Source organism: Macrobrachium nipponense, chromosome 4 (assembly GCF_015104395.2).
Source record: "Macrobrachium nipponense isolate FS-2020 chromosome 4, ASM1510439v2, whole genome shotgun sequence".
NCBI classification, from domain to species: domain Eukaryota; kingdom Metazoa; phylum Arthropoda; class Malacostraca; order Decapoda; family Palaemonidae; genus Macrobrachium; species Macrobrachium nipponense.
Genome location: NC_061100.1, coordinates 94,779,470 through 94,798,264, shown reverse-complemented (window position 1 = coordinate 94,798,264; position 18,795 = coordinate 94,779,470). Strand labels below are relative to the sequence as shown.

At 43.5% G+C, this 18,795-nt stretch overlaps 1 protein-coding gene across 1 annotated transcript in view; it reads left to right on the top strand.

Moving 5' to 3' along the window:
• The window catches only part of LOC135211444 (uncharacterized), a 161,621-nt gene that overhangs the window by 31,214 nt on the left and 111,612 nt on the right, over positions 1-18,795 (top strand). The window contains exon 4 of the mRNA XM_064244752.1: positions 8,566-8,801. Within this exon, the coding sequence (XP_064100822.1) occupies positions 8,566-8,801 (236 nt within the window). The remainder of the gene's footprint in view (positions 1-8,565; positions 8,802-18,795) is intronic.

Below are 18,795 nucleotides of genomic sequence, written 5' to 3'. Positions count from 1 at the left end.
TTGCGTCTAACTATTTGAGAGATGTACGTGTAACTTATGATAAGTGCTTCTCTCTCGGACCTTACGTGTCTGCGGATTCGGTGTTGGGACAGGGGGCTGAAACCAATCTAGCTTAGTTTAGATAGATTAGGAATTTTAATCTTGTGGTGTTGTTTTTTATGGTTGATTGAAAGTGGTCAGGGAAAAGTACCACTTTCAATTCGTAGTGTATAACAAAGTAGTGTGGTCAGGTGGTCGAGATTGTTGTTTTCATGCTCCTTGTAATGGTTTGGACCTAGGCTCTGTCCTGTAAGAGGGTTAATCCCCGTTGATACGACAAAGGTGAAGGCTCTACCATGTAAGTGGGATAGGCCCCATTGGTACGATCCAAAATAAGGCTCTGTCGAGTAAGCGGGCTAGCCCCCATTGACATGATCCAGAAGAGTTCTCAGTGACAGGTCTCATCCTCACTGGAACTCTTGAGGCAAGCAGACTCATAGACAGTACTCATGAAGTCTTCTGCCCAATAAGGTAGGAATCAAGGTATTTAAGTTTATTTATAGTACCTACAACAAAAAGTTGTTTTTCCCTGTTTTTTGAATGCTATTCATATGAGTAACTATCTCTTACCCTCCTCCAAGGTGCCAATCAGCTAAGTATATATCTGCCGGGTAAGTTGCATGTGTAAAAATGAAATTGTTAAGATACAATAAAGTTTTACACATACTTACCTGGCAGATATATACTTAGCTTATGTCTCTGACGTCCGACAGAATTCAAAACTCGCGGCACACGCTACAGGTAGGTCAGGTGATCACCCCCTACCGCCGCTGGGTGGCGGTAATAGGAATCATTCCCGTTTTCTGACAGAACTTTTCTTCCCCCTATCTCCTGAGGGGAGGATGGGTGGGCCATTAAACGTATATATCTGCCAGGTAAGTATGTGTAAAACTTTATTGTATCTTAACAGTTTCATTTTTCGATAGTCGGGGAGTCCCGCCCAACTGGACGTAACATTCCACTTTGCTTTTGACCGCTGTTGTGTGCAGATGTTCTCTCTCTCCCCGCTCCTGTCTTGAGATTTTCCATTACTTTATTTCTTTTGGTGATATAATTGTGATTGTTTTGTGTTTATTTGTGTTTGTATGTTTAATATGCATACCCACAAGTCAGATAAGTCCTCTCACCCCCATCTACGCAGCAATTATACCCTGGAGTAGGGGCCAGGAAATGTGGAGCTTTTCGCTGTAGTATGGATGTAGATCCTCGCGTCCTTTGTGCAAGATGCCGAGGGCGTGAGTGCAATAAAGATAACACGTGATACTTGTATCTCTTGGTTGGAAGGGTAGTGGGAGAGATACAAGGGAAGGAAGAAGCCCCATAAGTCTTCCAAGGCGTTGTCAGAGCATTCTCCTTCGACTCCATTGGTGACTGATATGTCCTCATCTTTCCTTCCTCCACATAAACTCCCCGACAGAAATTCAAATTTTGCGCCACTCGCTACAGGTAGGTCAGGTGATCTACCGCCCTGCCTTGGGTGGCAGGACTAGGTACCATTCCCGTTTTCTATCAGATTTTCTCTCTTCCACCTGTCTCCTGCGGGGAGGCTGGGTGGGCCATTAATCGTATATATCTGCCAGGTAAGTATGTATGAAACTTTATTGTATCATAACAATATCATTTTCATACAATCAACTTACCTGTCAGATATATACTTAGCTAAGACTCCGTCGTCCCCGACAGAAATTCAAATTTTGCGCCACTCGCTACAGGTAGGTGTCAGGTGATCTACCGCCTTTGCCGTGGGACGGCTAGGACTAGGAACCATTCCCGTTTTCGATCAGATTTTCTCTGTCGCCGGTGGTATCAACATTGTTGTTACTACCTCCTGACTAGAATTCGTTTTTCAAGGCAATTGATCTTCTTTCATCTGACTTTTTGGTGACGTACCTGGATCGTTGTTTTGGCATTCGCTACTGTGGACTGGATTTGGACTTGCTTTTGATTTTTCTACATAATGTCTGATTCGAGTGTTAGTGTGAGAGTTTGTGTGAATGTAGGCTGCAAGGTGAGGATACCGAAGGCTTCGGTTGATCCTCACACTGTATGCCGTAAATGTAGAGGGTTTGAATGTTCTTTGGCTAACACCTGTCATGAGTGTGAAAGGTTGAGTGCTGAGGAATGGAAGACTAACTTCTTACTTGAAGAAGTTAGAGAGGGATAGAATTAGAAGGGCTGCATCTAAGGTTATGGGTAGTACAAGGCCTATTGAGCCTTTTCCTGATTCTAACTCCTCTGTAAATCATGTATTTGATTCTCCCTCTTTATCAGGGCCCTCACAGGCTTTGCATTCAGATTCGGCTTCTGAGATCGCTGATCTGAAGGCTACACTTCAAAGGAAGAAATCCAAAATGGCTGCCCTGAAAGGTAAGGATAGTGAAAGTAAGGTGTTAAGTGAAGTGAGTGCCCCCAGTGTTGTGGAGGGGGCGTCTGACCGTCTCTGCGACGCTCCCAGGCCTAGACCTCTTCCAAGCTCCCAAGCCCAAAGGAGAAGGAAAGTCGAAAGCCTTACGGAGGTTGTGGAGAATCCCCACCGGTCAGGCGTCCCTTCAGCAGGCTCTGTAGCCCAACAGACTGCTCAAGACCACTTTAGAAAAAGCGTCCTCCGAGAGTGTTTCTCGTCGTCCTGTTCTCCTTCACCTAAACGAGGGTGGAAGGATTCGGACCTTTCCAGGCCCCTGAAAAGGCACTGGAATGAGCCTTTGTTTGACTCGAGCCCAGAGCGCTTCTCTGATGAAGCTCCCTCCTCGATCAAGAAGACGAAGGTTGTTTTGACGTCTCCCTGTTCCGACAGAGCTGGTCAAACTCCTTCAAGGTCTCCCTCTCCTCCTATTGAAGAGGACGCTGGAGAGGCTTCCAAGAGGATCCTTTTAGCTGTTCAAAGAGCAGTTAGCCCGTCGTTTGGTCGGAGTCCTTTCGAAAGATCCTCCTCGTAAGAAGGACGTTAGACTTTCCTGTCCAAAAGGGGGCTCTCGTCTTCTTTCTCCTGCCAGGCGCGAGGCGTCAACCAGGCGTGAGATGCCTACCGAGAGTGAGACTTCTTTCAGGCACGAGACGTCAGCCAGGCATGAAGCGCCAGCCAAGCGTGAAGATCCTTATTACAGCGAAGCGTCTGCCAGGCGCGAGATTCCAACCAGGCGTGAGGCGCCAGTTAAGAGCGAGGCGCCAGTTTTGTTACAAAGGAGCTCTGTACATAGTCTTAGTCCCTCTCCGGTTAGGAGTTTGTCTCCCGCAGAGAGAGAGGTTTGGGAAGACCCCCCAGACTTTAAGGCGGATTCTCCTTCTGATCCTTTTGTTGACGAGGATTCAGAAGACGAGGCTCGTGGTAGAGAAGGACTTTCAAACTACAAGATATTGACAGCCCTTCTTCTTCAGGAATATGGAGATTCCTTAACTCCTGCCGCTCCTCCTTCTCCGCGCTCTCTCTTTTCAAGTTCCAAGGCGCCAAAGTCTTCGTCTTTTCTGAAAATGAGACCGACCATCTCTATGAAGAGAGCTCTTCAGTCTCTAGATAACTGGATGAAGACGAAGAAGGATCTGGTTAGAACTGTCTTCTGTATGCCCCCTGCTAGACTTACAGGCAGAAGGGGTATTTGGTACCAGACAGGGGAGAATATGGGACTCTCTCTCCCGGCTTCTGCGGAAGCGGACTTTTCTAGTCTGGTAGACGCTTCAAGAAGGCATGGCCTGAACTCGGCTCGTGTGACTTGGGGTCTTTCTGAGCTTGATCATCTCCTCAAGGGACTCTTCCATGTATTGGAAGTATTCAATTTCCTGGATTGGTCCCTTGGGGTGATGGCCAAGAAGGCCCATGACTCGGAGGGCCTCGATCCTGAAGTTCTCCTCTGTATCTTGTCGTGCATAGACAAGTCTCCTCTCTCTTTGGAGCGGGACTCTTGAAGAAGAGGGCTGTTTTCAGCGCCTTTCTTACCAAGTCTGTTTCTCACTCACAAAGAGCAGCCTTGATGTTTGCACCCATGTCTGACTTTTTGTTCCCTTCTCAGTTGGTGAGGGACATTTCCCGTTCACTAACTGAGAAGGCGACCCAGGACCTTCTCCTTCAGTCTTCCAGGAAGAAGAGGCCTGTGGTAGTGGGAGATAAGAAAGGGGCGAGTACATCTCTTCAGCCCTTTCGAGGAGGCCCTCCCTCCAGATCTCCCTCAAAAAGGAAAGCTCTGAGAGGAGAGGTAGATCTTCCTTCCGTCCCTTTAAAAGGGGGAAGTGATATAAGCAGCCTCCAAACACCAGTAGGTGCCAGGCTCCTCGGGTTTGTGGATGCCTGGGCATTCATCGATGCAGACGCTTGGTCGATGTCTGTGATAAAGAAGGGATATTGCATCCCCTTCCAGGACAGTCCTCCCCTGACTTCAACTCCGCGAGAACTGTCCGCCAAATACAAGGACCCTGTTCTGAGGGATACTCTTTGGCTAATGGTGGATCAGATGTGGGACAAGAGAGCGATAGAGCTAGTGCTGGATCAAAACTCCCCGGGGTTTTACAATCGCCGTTTTCCTGGTTGCAAAGGCCTCGGGGGGCTGGAGACCAGTTCTAGACGTCAGCGCTCTGAACAAATTTGTTCAGAAAGAGAAGTTCGCCATGGAAACTTCTGCGTCAGTCCTTGCGGCTCTTTGCCAAGGGGATTGGATGGTTTCCCTGTATCTCCAGGATGCTTATTTTCACGTCCAGACTCATCCTTCGTCGAAGAAGTACCTCCGTTTCATGACGGGGGGGAAGGATCTACCAGTTCAGGGCCTTGTGTTTTGGCCTGTCCACAGCTCCTCAGGTCTTCACAAGCCTGATGAAGAATGTGGCGAGATGGTTTCACCTGAAGGGTGTCAATATCTCTCTGTATCTAGACGACTGGCTCATCAGAGCCAGATCAGAGAGACAGTGTTTGGAGGCCCTTGCTTTGACCCTAAACCTGATCAACTCGTTGGGATTACTCGTAAACCTCGAGAAGTCGCCGCTGATCCCCAGCCAGAACGTGGTCTATCTGGGGATTCAGATGGATTCTCGGGATTTTCGAGTATTTCCTTCTCAAGAGAGACTCGTGAGAGGCTTAGAGAAAGTCTCTCTCTTCTTAGGGAAAGAACGTACTTCGGCGAGGTGAATGGTTTGCGGCCTTCTAGGACCCATTTCCTCGCCTCGAACAGTTCTACTCCTCTAGGAAAGACCTTGCATCTTCGTCCTCTTCAGTTCTTCCTCAAGAGATCGTGGAACTGGAAGACAGGACTTCTCTCGGACAGTTTTCCCATTCCAGTGGAGATGAGACAACACTTGGAATGGTGGTTGCCCCCATTAAAGGAGAACAAGGGAATTTCCCTGGAGATTCGGAACCCAAGCCTTGTATTGTTTTCCGACGCATCGGAGAAAGGTTTGGGAGCAACCTTAGGAACGAGAGAAGTGTCAGGCACCTGGAGTGCAGTTCAGGTGTCCTGGCACATTAATTGCAAAGAACTTTTAGCCGTACACCTGGCTCTAAAGAACTTCGAAACTTTAGTGACAAACAGTGTAGTCCAAATAAACGCAGACAACACCACCGCCCTTGCCTACATTCGGAAGCAAGGAGGGACACACTCATTTTTCCTGTACGAGCTCGCAAGAGATCTACTACTTTGGGCCTTCCAAAGGAACATCTCCCTCCTGACGAGGTTTGTTCAGGGAGTAAGGAACGTGAGGGCAGACAGGCTGAGCAGGAGCCAGGTCCTTCACACAGAATGGACCCTCCACTCAGAAGTTTGTCAGAGTCTCTGGTCTCTATGGGGGACTCCTCATGTGGACCTGTTTGCCACATTCCTCTCCAAAAGACTAGAAGTCTTTTGCTCAGTGGTAGAAGACCCCAGAGCTCTAGCAGTCGACGCCTTCCTTCTAGACTGGTCCCATATAGACGTCTACGCATTTCCCCCATTCAAGAATCTTGGGCAAGTGCTAAAGAAGTTTGTGGCTTCAAAGGGGACGAAAATGACCCTGATAGCCCCCTTTTGGCCGGCACAAGATTGGTTCACAGAGGTAGTGGAGTGGACACTAGACTTCCCCAGATCCCTTCCAAGAAGGATGGATCTTCTCAGACAACCACACTTCGAGAGGTATCATCAAAACCTCCCTGCTCTCGCTCTGACTGCCTTTCGACTATCGAAAGACTTGTCAGAGCGAGAGGTTTTTCTCGCAACGCTGCAAGCGCGATCGCTAGAGCCCGCAGAGCTTCCACTATGCGAGTCTATCAATCTAAGTGGGAGGTTTTTAGAAGATGGTGTAAGTCGAAGAAGTTGTCCTCCTCCAGTACCTCTGTGACCGAAATCGCTGATTTCTTGTTGTTCCTTAGAGAGGACTCACATCTTTCTGTATCTACCATAAAGGGATACAGGAGTATGCTTTCGGCCGTCTTCAGAAATAGAGGCCTAGAGCTTGCAGATAATAAGGATCTACACGATCTTATAAGATCCTTTGAGACTTCCAAGTCTAAGGATCCAGCTCCTCCTAGCTGGAACCTCGATGTAGTCCTGAAGTTCCTGTCCTCTGAAAGGTTCGAACCTCCTCATCTGGCCTCGTTTAGAGATTTAACAAGAAAGTGTTTGTTTCTCTTGTCACTGGCGACAGCCAAAAGAGTTCGTGAGCTGCACGCCCTACATGATAAAGTGGGATTCAAAAAGAGACTCAGCCATCTGTTTGTTCAAAGCACTGTTACTGGGAAAGAACGAAAATCCTTCGAATCCCTGGCCCAAGAACTTCAAAGTTAAAGGCTTATCGAGTCTCGTCGGTAGAGAAGCTGAAAGGTCTCTTTGCCCTGTAAGAGCGCTAAAATTCTACCTACAGAGGAAGAAACAGATGGGAGGTTCTAGACAAGGTCTTTGGTGCTCTGTTAAAGATCCTACAAGACCTATGTCCAAGAATGCTTTAGCCTTCTTTGTAAGGAACGTCATTACAGACGCACACAAGATCTGTACTGATGACTCTTTTAGACTCTTGAGAGTGAGAGCGCATGAGGTTAGAGCAGTAGCGACGTCTCTCTCTTTTCACAGAAATATGTCGCTAAAGAATATCTTGGAAGGGACATATTGGAGGTGCAACTCTGTGTTTGCATCTCACCACTTGAAAGACGTTTGTGTGACCTACGAGAAATGTTTTTCTCTGGGTCCTTTCGTGTCTGCGGATATGATCCTGGGTATGGGAGCTAGCAACGATCCTTAATTTTTGTGCGTACCTTCTATTAGATATGTTCTAGACTTTCTGCTGGCAAAAGTGTTAGACGTCGCACAGGCGGCCGTTCACTATTGTTCAGTAAGGAACTCTTGTGATATCTTCTTAGAAGAGTATTATATTTTTTTTTCTAAATTTATGTATGCGTGTGTACTGTGTTATTCGAGTTCTGGTTGTTGTGAAGAGTTGGGGGATAACTCTTAACAATCTTTAGTACTAACATGGTGGTTAGGATCAGGTGATCGGGATCGGTTGTGTGCTCCTTCATAAGGTGTGTTGTCATATAAGTGGATTAGCACCCATTGACAAATGCCATTTAGGCTCTGCCGAGTAAGTCAGGATTAAATACCCCAATCGGCAGACCCCAACAGAACTCTTGACCATAGATCAAATATTCTTCGCTAAAGGCTCTTGAGGTCGATGCAGACTACTTGGGTGCAGCAGCCATGAAGTCTACCACCTATCAGGTAGGAACCAAGGTCTATAAATACCTACAACATATGTTGTTTACCTGTCTATTCCAGTAGTTAGCTGTCTCTTACCCTCCACCAAAGGGTGCCAATCAGCTAAGTATATATCTGACAGGTAAGTTGATTATATGAAAATGATATTGTTATGATACAATAAAGTTTCATACATACTTACCTGGCAGATATATACAATTAATGGCCCACCCAGCCTCCCCGCAGGAGACAGGTGGAAGAGAGAAAATCTGATAGAAAACGGGAATGGTTCCTAGTCCTGCCGCCCAGGGCAGGGCGGTAGATCACCTGACCTACCTGTAAGTGAAGTGGCCGCGAAATTTGAATTTCTGTCGGGGACGACGGAGTCTTAGCTAAGTATATATCTGCCAGGTTAGTATGTATGAAACTTTAATTGTACCTTAACAATATCATTTTTTCCTAACTATACAAACCTGAGGTCTTTACAAGTATGCCCACCTCATGCCACCCCTCAATCTGAACCTGGGCCAAAAGGCAATGTGGAATGTTTACATCTGGGCAGGCGGGCCTACCTGCCAACCATGCCGGAAGTGATTCCTTATGTAAAGGACTTCAGGTTTGTATAAATAGGAAAAATACAATTTACTCTCAAAAATTGTGATGTTATCTACATGTGTTTTGTATATGTGGTTACTTCTGTTTTGATGAGATATGTCTATATTTTGAATTTTAATTCCATTCCTGTATGTAAAATATAGTTTAGAATAGAAGGACAATGTGAATTATTAAAAAAATTAGCTGTTGTGTAAAGAAGAAAATTGTCCCATTTCCAACATATACCATAAGGTACACAATTAATATATAATTTAAAGCTATTTCATTGCAGCTTATTGAACTTCCCCGAGTGGCAGCTTCTGCAGCCTGGGGCCGTGTTGCTGTTGCACTTGACTCTACAGTATTTGTATTTGGTGAAGGATGCTCAACCCTGTTGATGAAACTGGCCATGCAATCTGTAATTGATATTGCTATATGGGTGCCACCTGGAGATTTTTTGATTCTGGGAGATTGTGAGGGAGATATTCACTGTGTGCATATTGCATCTCAGCAAGTGCTCATTACAAAGTAAGTATTAAAGTTTACTGGCTTAAGCATCCTCTTGCAGTTTAATATTTATAGTTTTTAAAGCCTTATCTTTTTATAAGTAAAAGTGAAGATTTTATATACAGGTACTCCTCATTTAACGACGGAGTTCCGATCCAGCGACCACGTAGTTAAACGAATTCGTCGTTAAACACGTTATTCTTTTTATTTTGACTAATAGCATTAATTTACAGCCACATATACACAGAACTAGTTTCTGACATAGCCTACTACTTGGCAAAGTTCTGACAATGCTTTTTATCATTTTATTACTCATAATTTAACTTCATCAGTTTATAACTTCATAATGTATAATTTTCCTTAAAACAGTTTACTTTATTAAACTCATTTAGCATACATTCCCAAGTTAGCCTACTAGTAAGTCAGTGCAATACTAAGTCAATAAATTTTTCTCAGAATTTGCACATTATTTAGCAGTGACTCATTTTAAATTTGGTGTTTCAAATTTATGGCTATTAGTTTCTATGTCATTTATTATTATTGTAGAGGGTAGTGAGATAAAAAAAGTAATGAATGAATTTCGGCGATCTTGGGTCATTTAAATGTCTCCGTCAAAACGTAAACAAAGCGCAACACCATCTATTGAGGAAAGGGAACATTAAACAGTCAGTTTCAAGATGATTATTGTTATTATTACTACTTGTAAAATTCTCATACTTGCATGAGCCATGAAAATGATGAAGGAATCGACAGTGGTGCTGGTGTGAATATGTATTAAAAATATATACAAAAAGAGAGCTTTCAAGAGCCTGCTTAGTTTTCCTCAATCTGACTAAAACACTTAAAATAACCATCAGAGTAAATAAAAAAACTTTAGAACATGTTGTTGACAGAAGAAAACCAGTTGTAATTTGAATACACCCAATTCCATACTTCAGTAATAACATTCTCTATAGATAAACCACCTAACCTCCTTGAGGTTATGCCAATGATCATTCAAAGCAGCTTGGGTGCCTGCAACTTGGGTTGCTGAGTGCGACAGTATTACCTGAACAAAATGAATGTCATCTGTATTACACAAATTAGGTGCTGCTTACATATCAGGTTTTTTGTAAATTTGTCCTCGTGTGAAAGATTTGTTACAAATCTAATGCTTGTATCTTAGTTGGTAAAGATAACTTTTTACAAATGTGACTTACCAAGCACTTCTTAATAGCTTTAAGCTTTCCTAACTGTGACAGTAAGAAAATTCAAATTTTTGGTGGCACTGCCATCGCTTTTGTAGGTGAACAGAACACGCCCACTGACAAGAATAAAGGTACTGATTGTTGAGCTCCATCATTCATTTTTCTGCCAGCTCCTAGTGACCAGCGGTAGGTTTTTGGCAGTCTTCTCATTATTTTTTGGTGGATTATTCCATACTTTGGTGACATTCATTTTGTATGTGGTGGTTTGTTGCTTATTCAACTTTGTATTAGACATCATTATGTTGGATTCAAGCACCTCAAGTATTAGATATTGCTCTGAGGGGTGTAAGACCAGACTTAGCAAATTTTACGACTTCCGACTCCCATACTAAATTTGTTAAATGTAGGGGCCAGGCTTGTTTGATAGAATTAACCTGTCCAGAATGTAAGGATTGGGAAAAGGGTAAATGGAAAGCCATGAAAGGGCCAAAAGTAGGGCTTCTTTAGTAATTAATGAAGTAGCTGAAGAGGTTCTTTCTTCTCTTCCTCCTGTAATGTCTCCAAGCCTAACTCCTACTCTTTGCCTGTTACTCTAATTCTAGGCTTCCATGCTTCTAACCCTGACACTGTAGCCAGTGTAGAGTTGAAGTTTGATGAATATGATTTTCTCGCAAATGCAATAATGGAATTAGGTTCTTCTTTCAGATCTTTCTTATAGAAATTCTCTCAGTGCTCCTAATGTGATTGATGTACATAGTTTGAATGTAGTGCCTTGTGATTCTGTAGTGCTTTCTGATGAGGTGGCTGTTTGTCCCACTGGTGCTCCTAGATGAAGGTCCCTATCCCACTCTTCCACACTGGGGAGAAGACATACTGGAGGTCCAAGGGAGGACAGTAAAGTTTACCCACAAGGCAGTCACCCCCTCCATCGAGCCTGGTGATCGACCCCAGGTGTCAACAGAGTGCTATTGGAAAGGCTTCTCTTTCAGTGCCAACCATCTGTTGTTGGACTCGGAAGACTTCTCCAGACAGAAAGCACCAGCGATGAAGCTCATCAGTATCTTGTCCTTGGAAGAGGTGTGCAGCACCAGCCCACAGCCTCGTGCAGTTTCGAGAGACCATCTATGGACAAGTCAGTTTCTTATCTCAAGACTTGGGATAATCCCAATTCCCAAGTCTCTCTCTGGTCTTGAAAGCCCTATTAGATATTAAGAAAGTTTTGGAGTTTCTCATAAACACCAGGCTAGTTCTCCCAAGCATCTTTTGACACCAAGATAACTGGTACCTACTCCTGTTTGCATGACTGCTTTCTCTGTTTGCCGAGTTCCCTCTTTTGGCACCCAGGTAACCATTTCTGGCTGCCAAGTGCCCACTTTTGTCTAGTACCAGCAGCTGTTTTGACGTCCACAATGGTCCTTTTGGGGTCAGTGGATGGGTACCAGGCACATGGTAGAGAGCACCCGTCTATTTCTGCTCCTTCTGCAGAGGAAGGCCCGTCTTTAGCTCCTATCAAGCAACAGCTGAAAGATCTGATGGATTTTCTTATGAAGAAACCTTCGGAGACTCCTGCCAAGTGTCATGTCCTTTCTTTTATTTATTTCTACTCTTTATTTTAGTTTTTAGATCCTTTATTGTTTCTTGCTTTATTTATTGTTAGTTGTTAAAGTCTCAGGAGGCTTAGGAAGACAGTGCAGGTTTCTTACTTCGTTAACACTAGTAAAAATATATACATAAAATTACAAGTTAAGTATGTGACTATAATTGAAGTGTGAGCCTTTCTTGAATCTTCTAACCCACAACTGTGGGGTTCTGGACCCCACACCGCTTCAGCTCCTGGCTATTTTCTGCTCTCTGTTTGCTTTCTGGAAGGCTCTTCAAGGGAAATTGTCCCACTTACCATAGGCAGAGGATCTGCTGCTGTCCCACCTGGTAGTGGTCCTTATTGGTTGAAGTTGAGTTTCCGGCCAAAGATCAAAAGCCAGGTAACTGGTGAGAATTTTAATGGGAGCACTTAGATTAAAACTTGCTTGTGTTATGGCTATTGTTCAAGACTCTTCCTGCGACTAAGTCTCTCCCTCTCTCTCTCAATTCTCTATTATTCATTCTCTCTCTCTGTCTCATTTCTTTATTATTCGTTCTCTCTCTTTCTCTGTTTATCATGTGTCTATTAATGGTTCTCTTTCATTTCTTTTTCTCTTTTATATTTATGCCATCCCTAACTGACATTCCAGCTATCATTACATAAGGATGATGCCTTGTCTTTGATCTCGCCTGAGGAGAAAGAAACATTCCAGGATTTAGCTCCTCCTCTGCCTAATTGTCTTACTGAAGTTTTTCTTGTCGAAATTCTCCAACATCTTTGAGCCTGCATCACCTGCATCTCCAGCGATCGAATTTCCTTATGGAGAAAACACCCTCCGACAATTTAGGCGTTCTAAACTGGTTTTGTTGTCCTCTAAGAAGGTGCTTCAGGAGGTGGATGAGTGGCTTGGTAACAAGAGAGCGCAAGGGAAAGCCTCTTTTGCTTTTCCTCTGTCCAAACTAACGAAGAAGAGACAGGTTCTACGTTATGGGAGAACGTCTTCCCTGGGAATTTCTGCCTCCTCCCAGGGAAAATTCTCAGTTTTAGTGGGTGCCTCGAGATGCTCGACTTTTTCGTCAGCCAAGACTTATTTTGCTCCTTGGGAGATGGACTATCTTGTGAAGAGCTTATTCGAGATGTTAACCTGTAAACGCCTAAGTGGTATTTTAAAAATCTCCCGTATGCCCGCGGCGTTCGTGAGTGAGCGCCGAAGTGTTTTTTTTTTTTTTTTTTTTTTTTCCCAAAAAAAAATCACTGCACGCTTAGTTTTCAAGATTAAGAGTTCATTTTTGGCTCCTTTTTTGTCATTGCCTGAAGTTTAGTATGCAACCATCAAAAATGAAAAAAATATAATTATCATTTTCGTATAAATATTGGGATATATGACAGTGTGAAAAAAAAAAAAAAATTCACATACAGTAAGTCCTCGGGTTACGCCGGTCTCAACTTATGCTGTTTCGTGGTTACGAACGCGCCCCCATAAAAATATAAAAAATAATATGCGTCGTTCCGTCTTACGCGGTTTAGAGTCGTAAACAAACGCGAACTAGTTTTGGGCGCACAGCGGAAGAATACACTTTGTGGGGGAGAGGACGTCGTCACTTCCCTACGCTCATTCCTCGCCCATACGCCATTTTGGTTGTTTACGCTGCCTCTCTCTCCCTCGTGTTGTATTGTTTTTGTAACTTTTTGCCCTTTGTTATGGCTCCGAAGCACAAGGCGGGCTCTTCTGATGGTAGTGCATCGAAGAAAAGAAAGGCCATCACCATGGAAGTTAAAGTGGACATTATAAAGCGATCTGAGAAGGGAGAAACGCCAACAAACATTGGCCGGTCGGTTGGTCGTAGTCGTTCGACTGTTGCTACCATTATCAAAGATAAAGAGCGCATCGTTGAACATGTGAAAGGATCTGCTCCTATGAAAGCGACAGTGATAACCAAGCAGCGTAGTGGTCTAATCATTGAAATGGAAAGGTTATTGGTGCTTTGGTTGGAAGACCAAAATCAACGGCACATCCCAGTCAGCCTTATGGTGATTCAGGAGAAGGCGAAAAGATTGTTTGAAGTGTTGAAAAAAGAAAAGGGGGAGGGAAGTGAAAGTGAAGAGTTTGTGGCTAGTAGGGGTTGGTTTATTTGATTTAAGGCTCGGGCCAATTACCATAACCTTGAAGTGCAAGGTGAAGCTACTAGTGGGGATGAGAAAGCAGCGAGTGAATTTCCTAAAGCGTTGTCTGAGATAATTAATGAGGGGGGTTATTCTGCTCAGCAAGTGTTTAACGTGGATGAGACAGATTTGTTTTTTAAGCGTATGCCTAACCGCACATACATCGCCAAGGAGGAGAAGTCAGCACCCGGTCATAAAGCCAGCAAGGAGAGGCTAACTTTACTTCTTGGGGGTAATGCTGCTGGCGACTTCAAACTGAAGCCCTTTTTGGTGTATCAGGCTGAAAATCCAAGGGCACTCAAGGGCATTTGGAAGGGTCAACTACCAGTAATTTGGAAGTCAAACAAGAAGGCATGGGTGACACTTGCGGTGTTTGAGGACTGGTATGTAAATCATTTTGTGCCAAGTGTGGAGCGTATTGCGCCTCCAAGGGTATCCCCTTTAAGGTGTTGCTAGTGCTGGACAATGCCCCTGGACACCCTGCCCAGCTGGGAGACTTTAACCCTAATGTCAAGGTGGTTTACCTTCCACCTAATACCACGGCCCTTTTACAGCCTATGGACCAAGGAGTGATTGCTTCGTTCAAGGCCTGCTACCTACGAAGGACAATTGCTATGGCTTTACAGGCAACTAAAACCAAGAAGGACTTGACTCTGAAGGACTTTTGGAAATCCTACAACATCCTTGATGCTGTAAAGAACATTGCTGATTCCTGGGAGGAGGTTAAGCAAACAAACATGAATGGTGTCTGGAAAAAATTTGTCCTCATTTTGTGAATGAATTCCATGGGTTTGAGGACACAGTTCAGCAAGTTGTAAAGAACGTTGTTGCCCTGAGTAAGGAAATCAATTTGGAGATGGAGGTTGATGATGTTACAGAGCTGCTGGAGTCTGATGGCGAGGAGTTATCTGCTGAGGACCTGATACAACTGATGAAGCAGATCATAGAGGAAGAAGAAGCACCCACCCCAGAGCCTAAGGCAGGACTTGGCAAGAGGTTTTGCAGAGCTGCAGCAAGCGTTGGTAACTTTTGAGGCTCAGGATCCCAACTTGGACAGGTTCACTAGGGTTTCCAGAGGCATCATGGATTTGATGCAGTGTTACAAGGAGATCTTGGATGAGAAGAGGTTGCTCTGTGTTCAGACTAACCTGGAGTAGTATTTTAAGAAGGTAGAGAGGCCTGCAAGAGATCCTGTACCCTCTACCTCAGCTGCCTCTGCTAATCCAGACTCGCCTGCCCCACAATCTCCAGCACCTTCTGAATGTTCTGCAATAACCCAGACTCACTCCTGACCCCACAATCTCCAGCACCTTCTGAAGTTCTGCATCACCTCCAGACTCACCTGCCCCAGCATCTCCAGCACCTTCTGTAGGTTCTGCATCACCTCCACTCACCTGCCCCAGCATCTCCAGTATGTTCTGCCTCACCTCAAGACCTTCCTGCCCCAGCATCTCCAGCATCTTCTGGAGGTTCTGCTTCTCTTCACTAACCTCCCCCAGTCTCTCCAGCACCGCAGCTTCCTCTCCAGTGTGCAAGCCAACCAAATTAATAAAGGTAAGGAATTGTTCTCTCTTTGTTATTGATATGCATTTACATTAAATCATGCGGTATTTTTTTATGTTCCGACTTACGCTGAAAATCATGTTACGACGCATCTTAAGAACGGATCAACGTCGTAACTCGAACACCCCCTGTATAATTGTATACAAATCGCGCTGTGAGCAAAATGGTTAAAGCTAACGAGTTAATTTTTTTCATTGTATTGTACACTAAATTGCGATCATTTTGGTATATAACACATTGTAAAATGATCAAGGCAACACAGAGAAAATATTATCACAAAATGATGCATGAATTCGTAACGCGCGGACTTAAAACAAAATTTTTTTTTCAAAAATTCACCATAAATCGAAATATTGTGCTAGAGACTTCCCGTTTGTTGCAAAATGAAGGTAACTGATTGAATATTACTAGACTGTAAGTGTTGTAGCTTACAATTGCAGTTTTCGACCATTTCAGTCGAGTTAAAGTTGACCGAAGGACAAATTTTTTCTATTTATCGTTATTTATATGAAAATATTTCAAAACTGTTAAAAGCTACAACCATGGGTTGTTTTTTGGTTGTATTCTACATGAAATTGCACACATTTTCATATATAAAACTTTATGTAACGGCTAATTTAAAATGGTGCAAACATTACGACAATCGGACGAAAAAATATCTGATTTTTTCCGGAAGAGTTATAGCGCGTAGGCGTAAGGGGATTTTTTTTTTCATAAATTCACCATAAATCAAAATATTGTGCTAGAGACTTCCAATTTGTTGCAAAATAAAGGTAAATGATTGAATATTACTAGAATGTAAGAGTTTTAGCTTACAATTGCGTTTTTCTACCATTTCGGTAGAGTCAAAGTTGGCTGAAGGTTGAAATTTTGGCACTTATCGTCATTTATATGGAAATCTTTCAAAACTGATAAAAGCTACAACCATGAGTTGCTTTTTGTTGTATTCTACATGAAATTGCGCACATTTTCATATATAATACTCCATGTAACGGCTAATATAAAATGGTGACAATAATTTCTGAGATGTCGCTGATGCTTTTTAGTGCGAGAAGAAAGAAATTGCGTGCGTGCGGGCCTGTATAACGATCGTAAACAAAACAACGCCTTGATCCGTGAGTTCCCAGCTTCCCCCAAGGCACGATTCAAAAGTTTTTGCCAAGTAGGCCTATAACTATTTTTCCGGGAATTTAAAAAAAAAACTTTTTTTCGTCGACGTACCATATGTCCAATCGGCACCCGACAGACAATTTTCGTCGACGATTAATACAGGCAGTCCCCGGGTTACGACGGGGGTTCCGTTCTTGAGACGCTCGTAAGCCGAAAATCGTCGTAAACCGGATCATAAAAAATCCTAAGAAAACCTTACTTTTAATGCTTTGGGTGCATTGAAAACTATGTTAACTGCATTCTTATTGCATTTTTCATAAAAAAACTCAAAATATTGATTATTTTGTATTTTTGATGTCATATTTCATCTGCCAGATCAGCGTTTGTAGGCGTCGTAACTCTGGAACATGCATCGTAACCCTGGAAATAATTTCTGATGAATATAATTGAAAAGTGTTGTAACCTCAGAACGCTCTAAGCCAAGACCGTCGTAACCCGGGGACTGCCTTGCGTCCAATCGGCGTTAAAGGGTTAAGAGTTAATGAGTTTTCTTGATTGGACCATGGGTGCGTTAGCCAGAAAGATCAAAATTCCTGGCTCTTGCAGTGGAATTTTCGTTGAACTGGCTAGGAGTATTGTCGTATGCTGACAAGGTGGTGAGGAATGGTTCTGATGAGCTAGCCTCCCTCATTTCTGTTGGTATCTTGATAAAGTCCAGCAAGAAAGTACCAACCAAGACAACCCCCAAAAAGTGATTTGCTTGTCCTCTATACCCCCAGTTGGTGCCAGGCTCCTTTTGTTTTGGGAGGAATGGAGCTGCAGAGGGGCAGAACCCTGGGTTGTCCAGGGTTTGAAAGAGGGTTACTCAATTTCTCTCATAGAGAAGCCTCCTCTTATCTTCACCTATAGCATTAGCAGTGTATTCTCAAGAGTCTGAAAGGTTTTTGGCCTTTTCCCAGGAGGTGGATGCTCTTAAGAAAGGGAGCAATAAAAGAAATTTTCAAATCACACATCAGAAGGGTTTTACAACCGGCTCTTCGTAGTCCCCAAATCATTTGGGGGGTGGAGTTCCGTCCTTTCTACAACAGGACAATTGAGGCCGTCACTCGAACAACCATCTATCTGCAGAAAACATAAATTGGAGAAAAACACAATTGAAGTTCTGCAATGTTTACATTATCGTATTTCCGTTAATATTTATGCTATGACATCATTCTTTTTTTCAAAATGAAGCTAAAAGCATGCTCTTTACAAATATGTGTGTTAATATTATCTATCTATCCAAAATGTACCTCAAACAACACCTTAACTGCCAAAAACCAGTCAGAGAAAAGTACAATAATAGCTTGTCAACATTGGAATGACAATATATTGCACGTTTATCATTCTAGTTACTCTCACTCTCCCTAGCTTATGAATGTGAATTTTTTTTTTTTTTTACAATTTCTAAACTCTAGTATTCAGGAAAAGAGTTGCTGAATTCGAAAGTATGAATAACTCAGAATCCGAAAATTTGCAGATAGACGTTTGTTCGAGTGGCGGCCTCAATTGGGTAGTGACTGGACATGGAAGACGCTTACTTCCGCATCCCGATTCATCCAGATTCTAAGAAGTATCTTCATTTTGTCTTCCGAAACGGATTGTATCAATTTCTGGCCCCTTGTTTTGGTCTGTCGTCGGCCCCTCAAATGTAAATGAAAGTTCTTGTTCCTCTTGGCTACATCTTCTAGATATCAACGTGTCCCTCTATCTCAACTATTGGCTTCTCTGGTCTCTTTCAGAGACAAGCGCACAAAGGACTTTAATAAGAAACTACGACTGCTGATTCAAGAATTGGGAATTGTGATCAACAAGAAGTCACAATTAGTCCCCACTAAGAGGATGATTCTGTGCTCTTGGACTTTTCGGGTTTTTCTCTCGCCCAATAGACTTGGGCATGCAGACAGTTGGAGAGTTCCTTACCCTGAAGGAGTGCCCAGCGGTACAATGGTTGATCCTGCTGGGGACTGGCCTTGGGAGAAACTTTCATTAAGACTTGGGAGACGTCACATGCACCCTCTCCAATTTTATTTAATAATGTTATGGTGCAGGAAAATGCAACCGACTCCTTCATTTTCCCCATCTCTCTGGCAATAAAAGAAGACTTGAAGTGGTGGTTGTCTGCAGAAAAATTTAAGGAAGGGAAGTCCCTTCGACCTCTGGACCCTGACCTCAAGTTTTACTCAGACGCCTGAGATCTGGGGTAAAGCACCCTTCTGGGAAGCAGGAAAGTGTCAGGATTGTGCTCGACAGATCAAAAAGTTCTTCATATAAATGTGAAGGATTTATTAGAATTTCTCTTGGTCGCCAACACTTCTCACATCTGGTATTGGGGAGGATAGTGGCGGTATATGTGGACAATACAACAGCA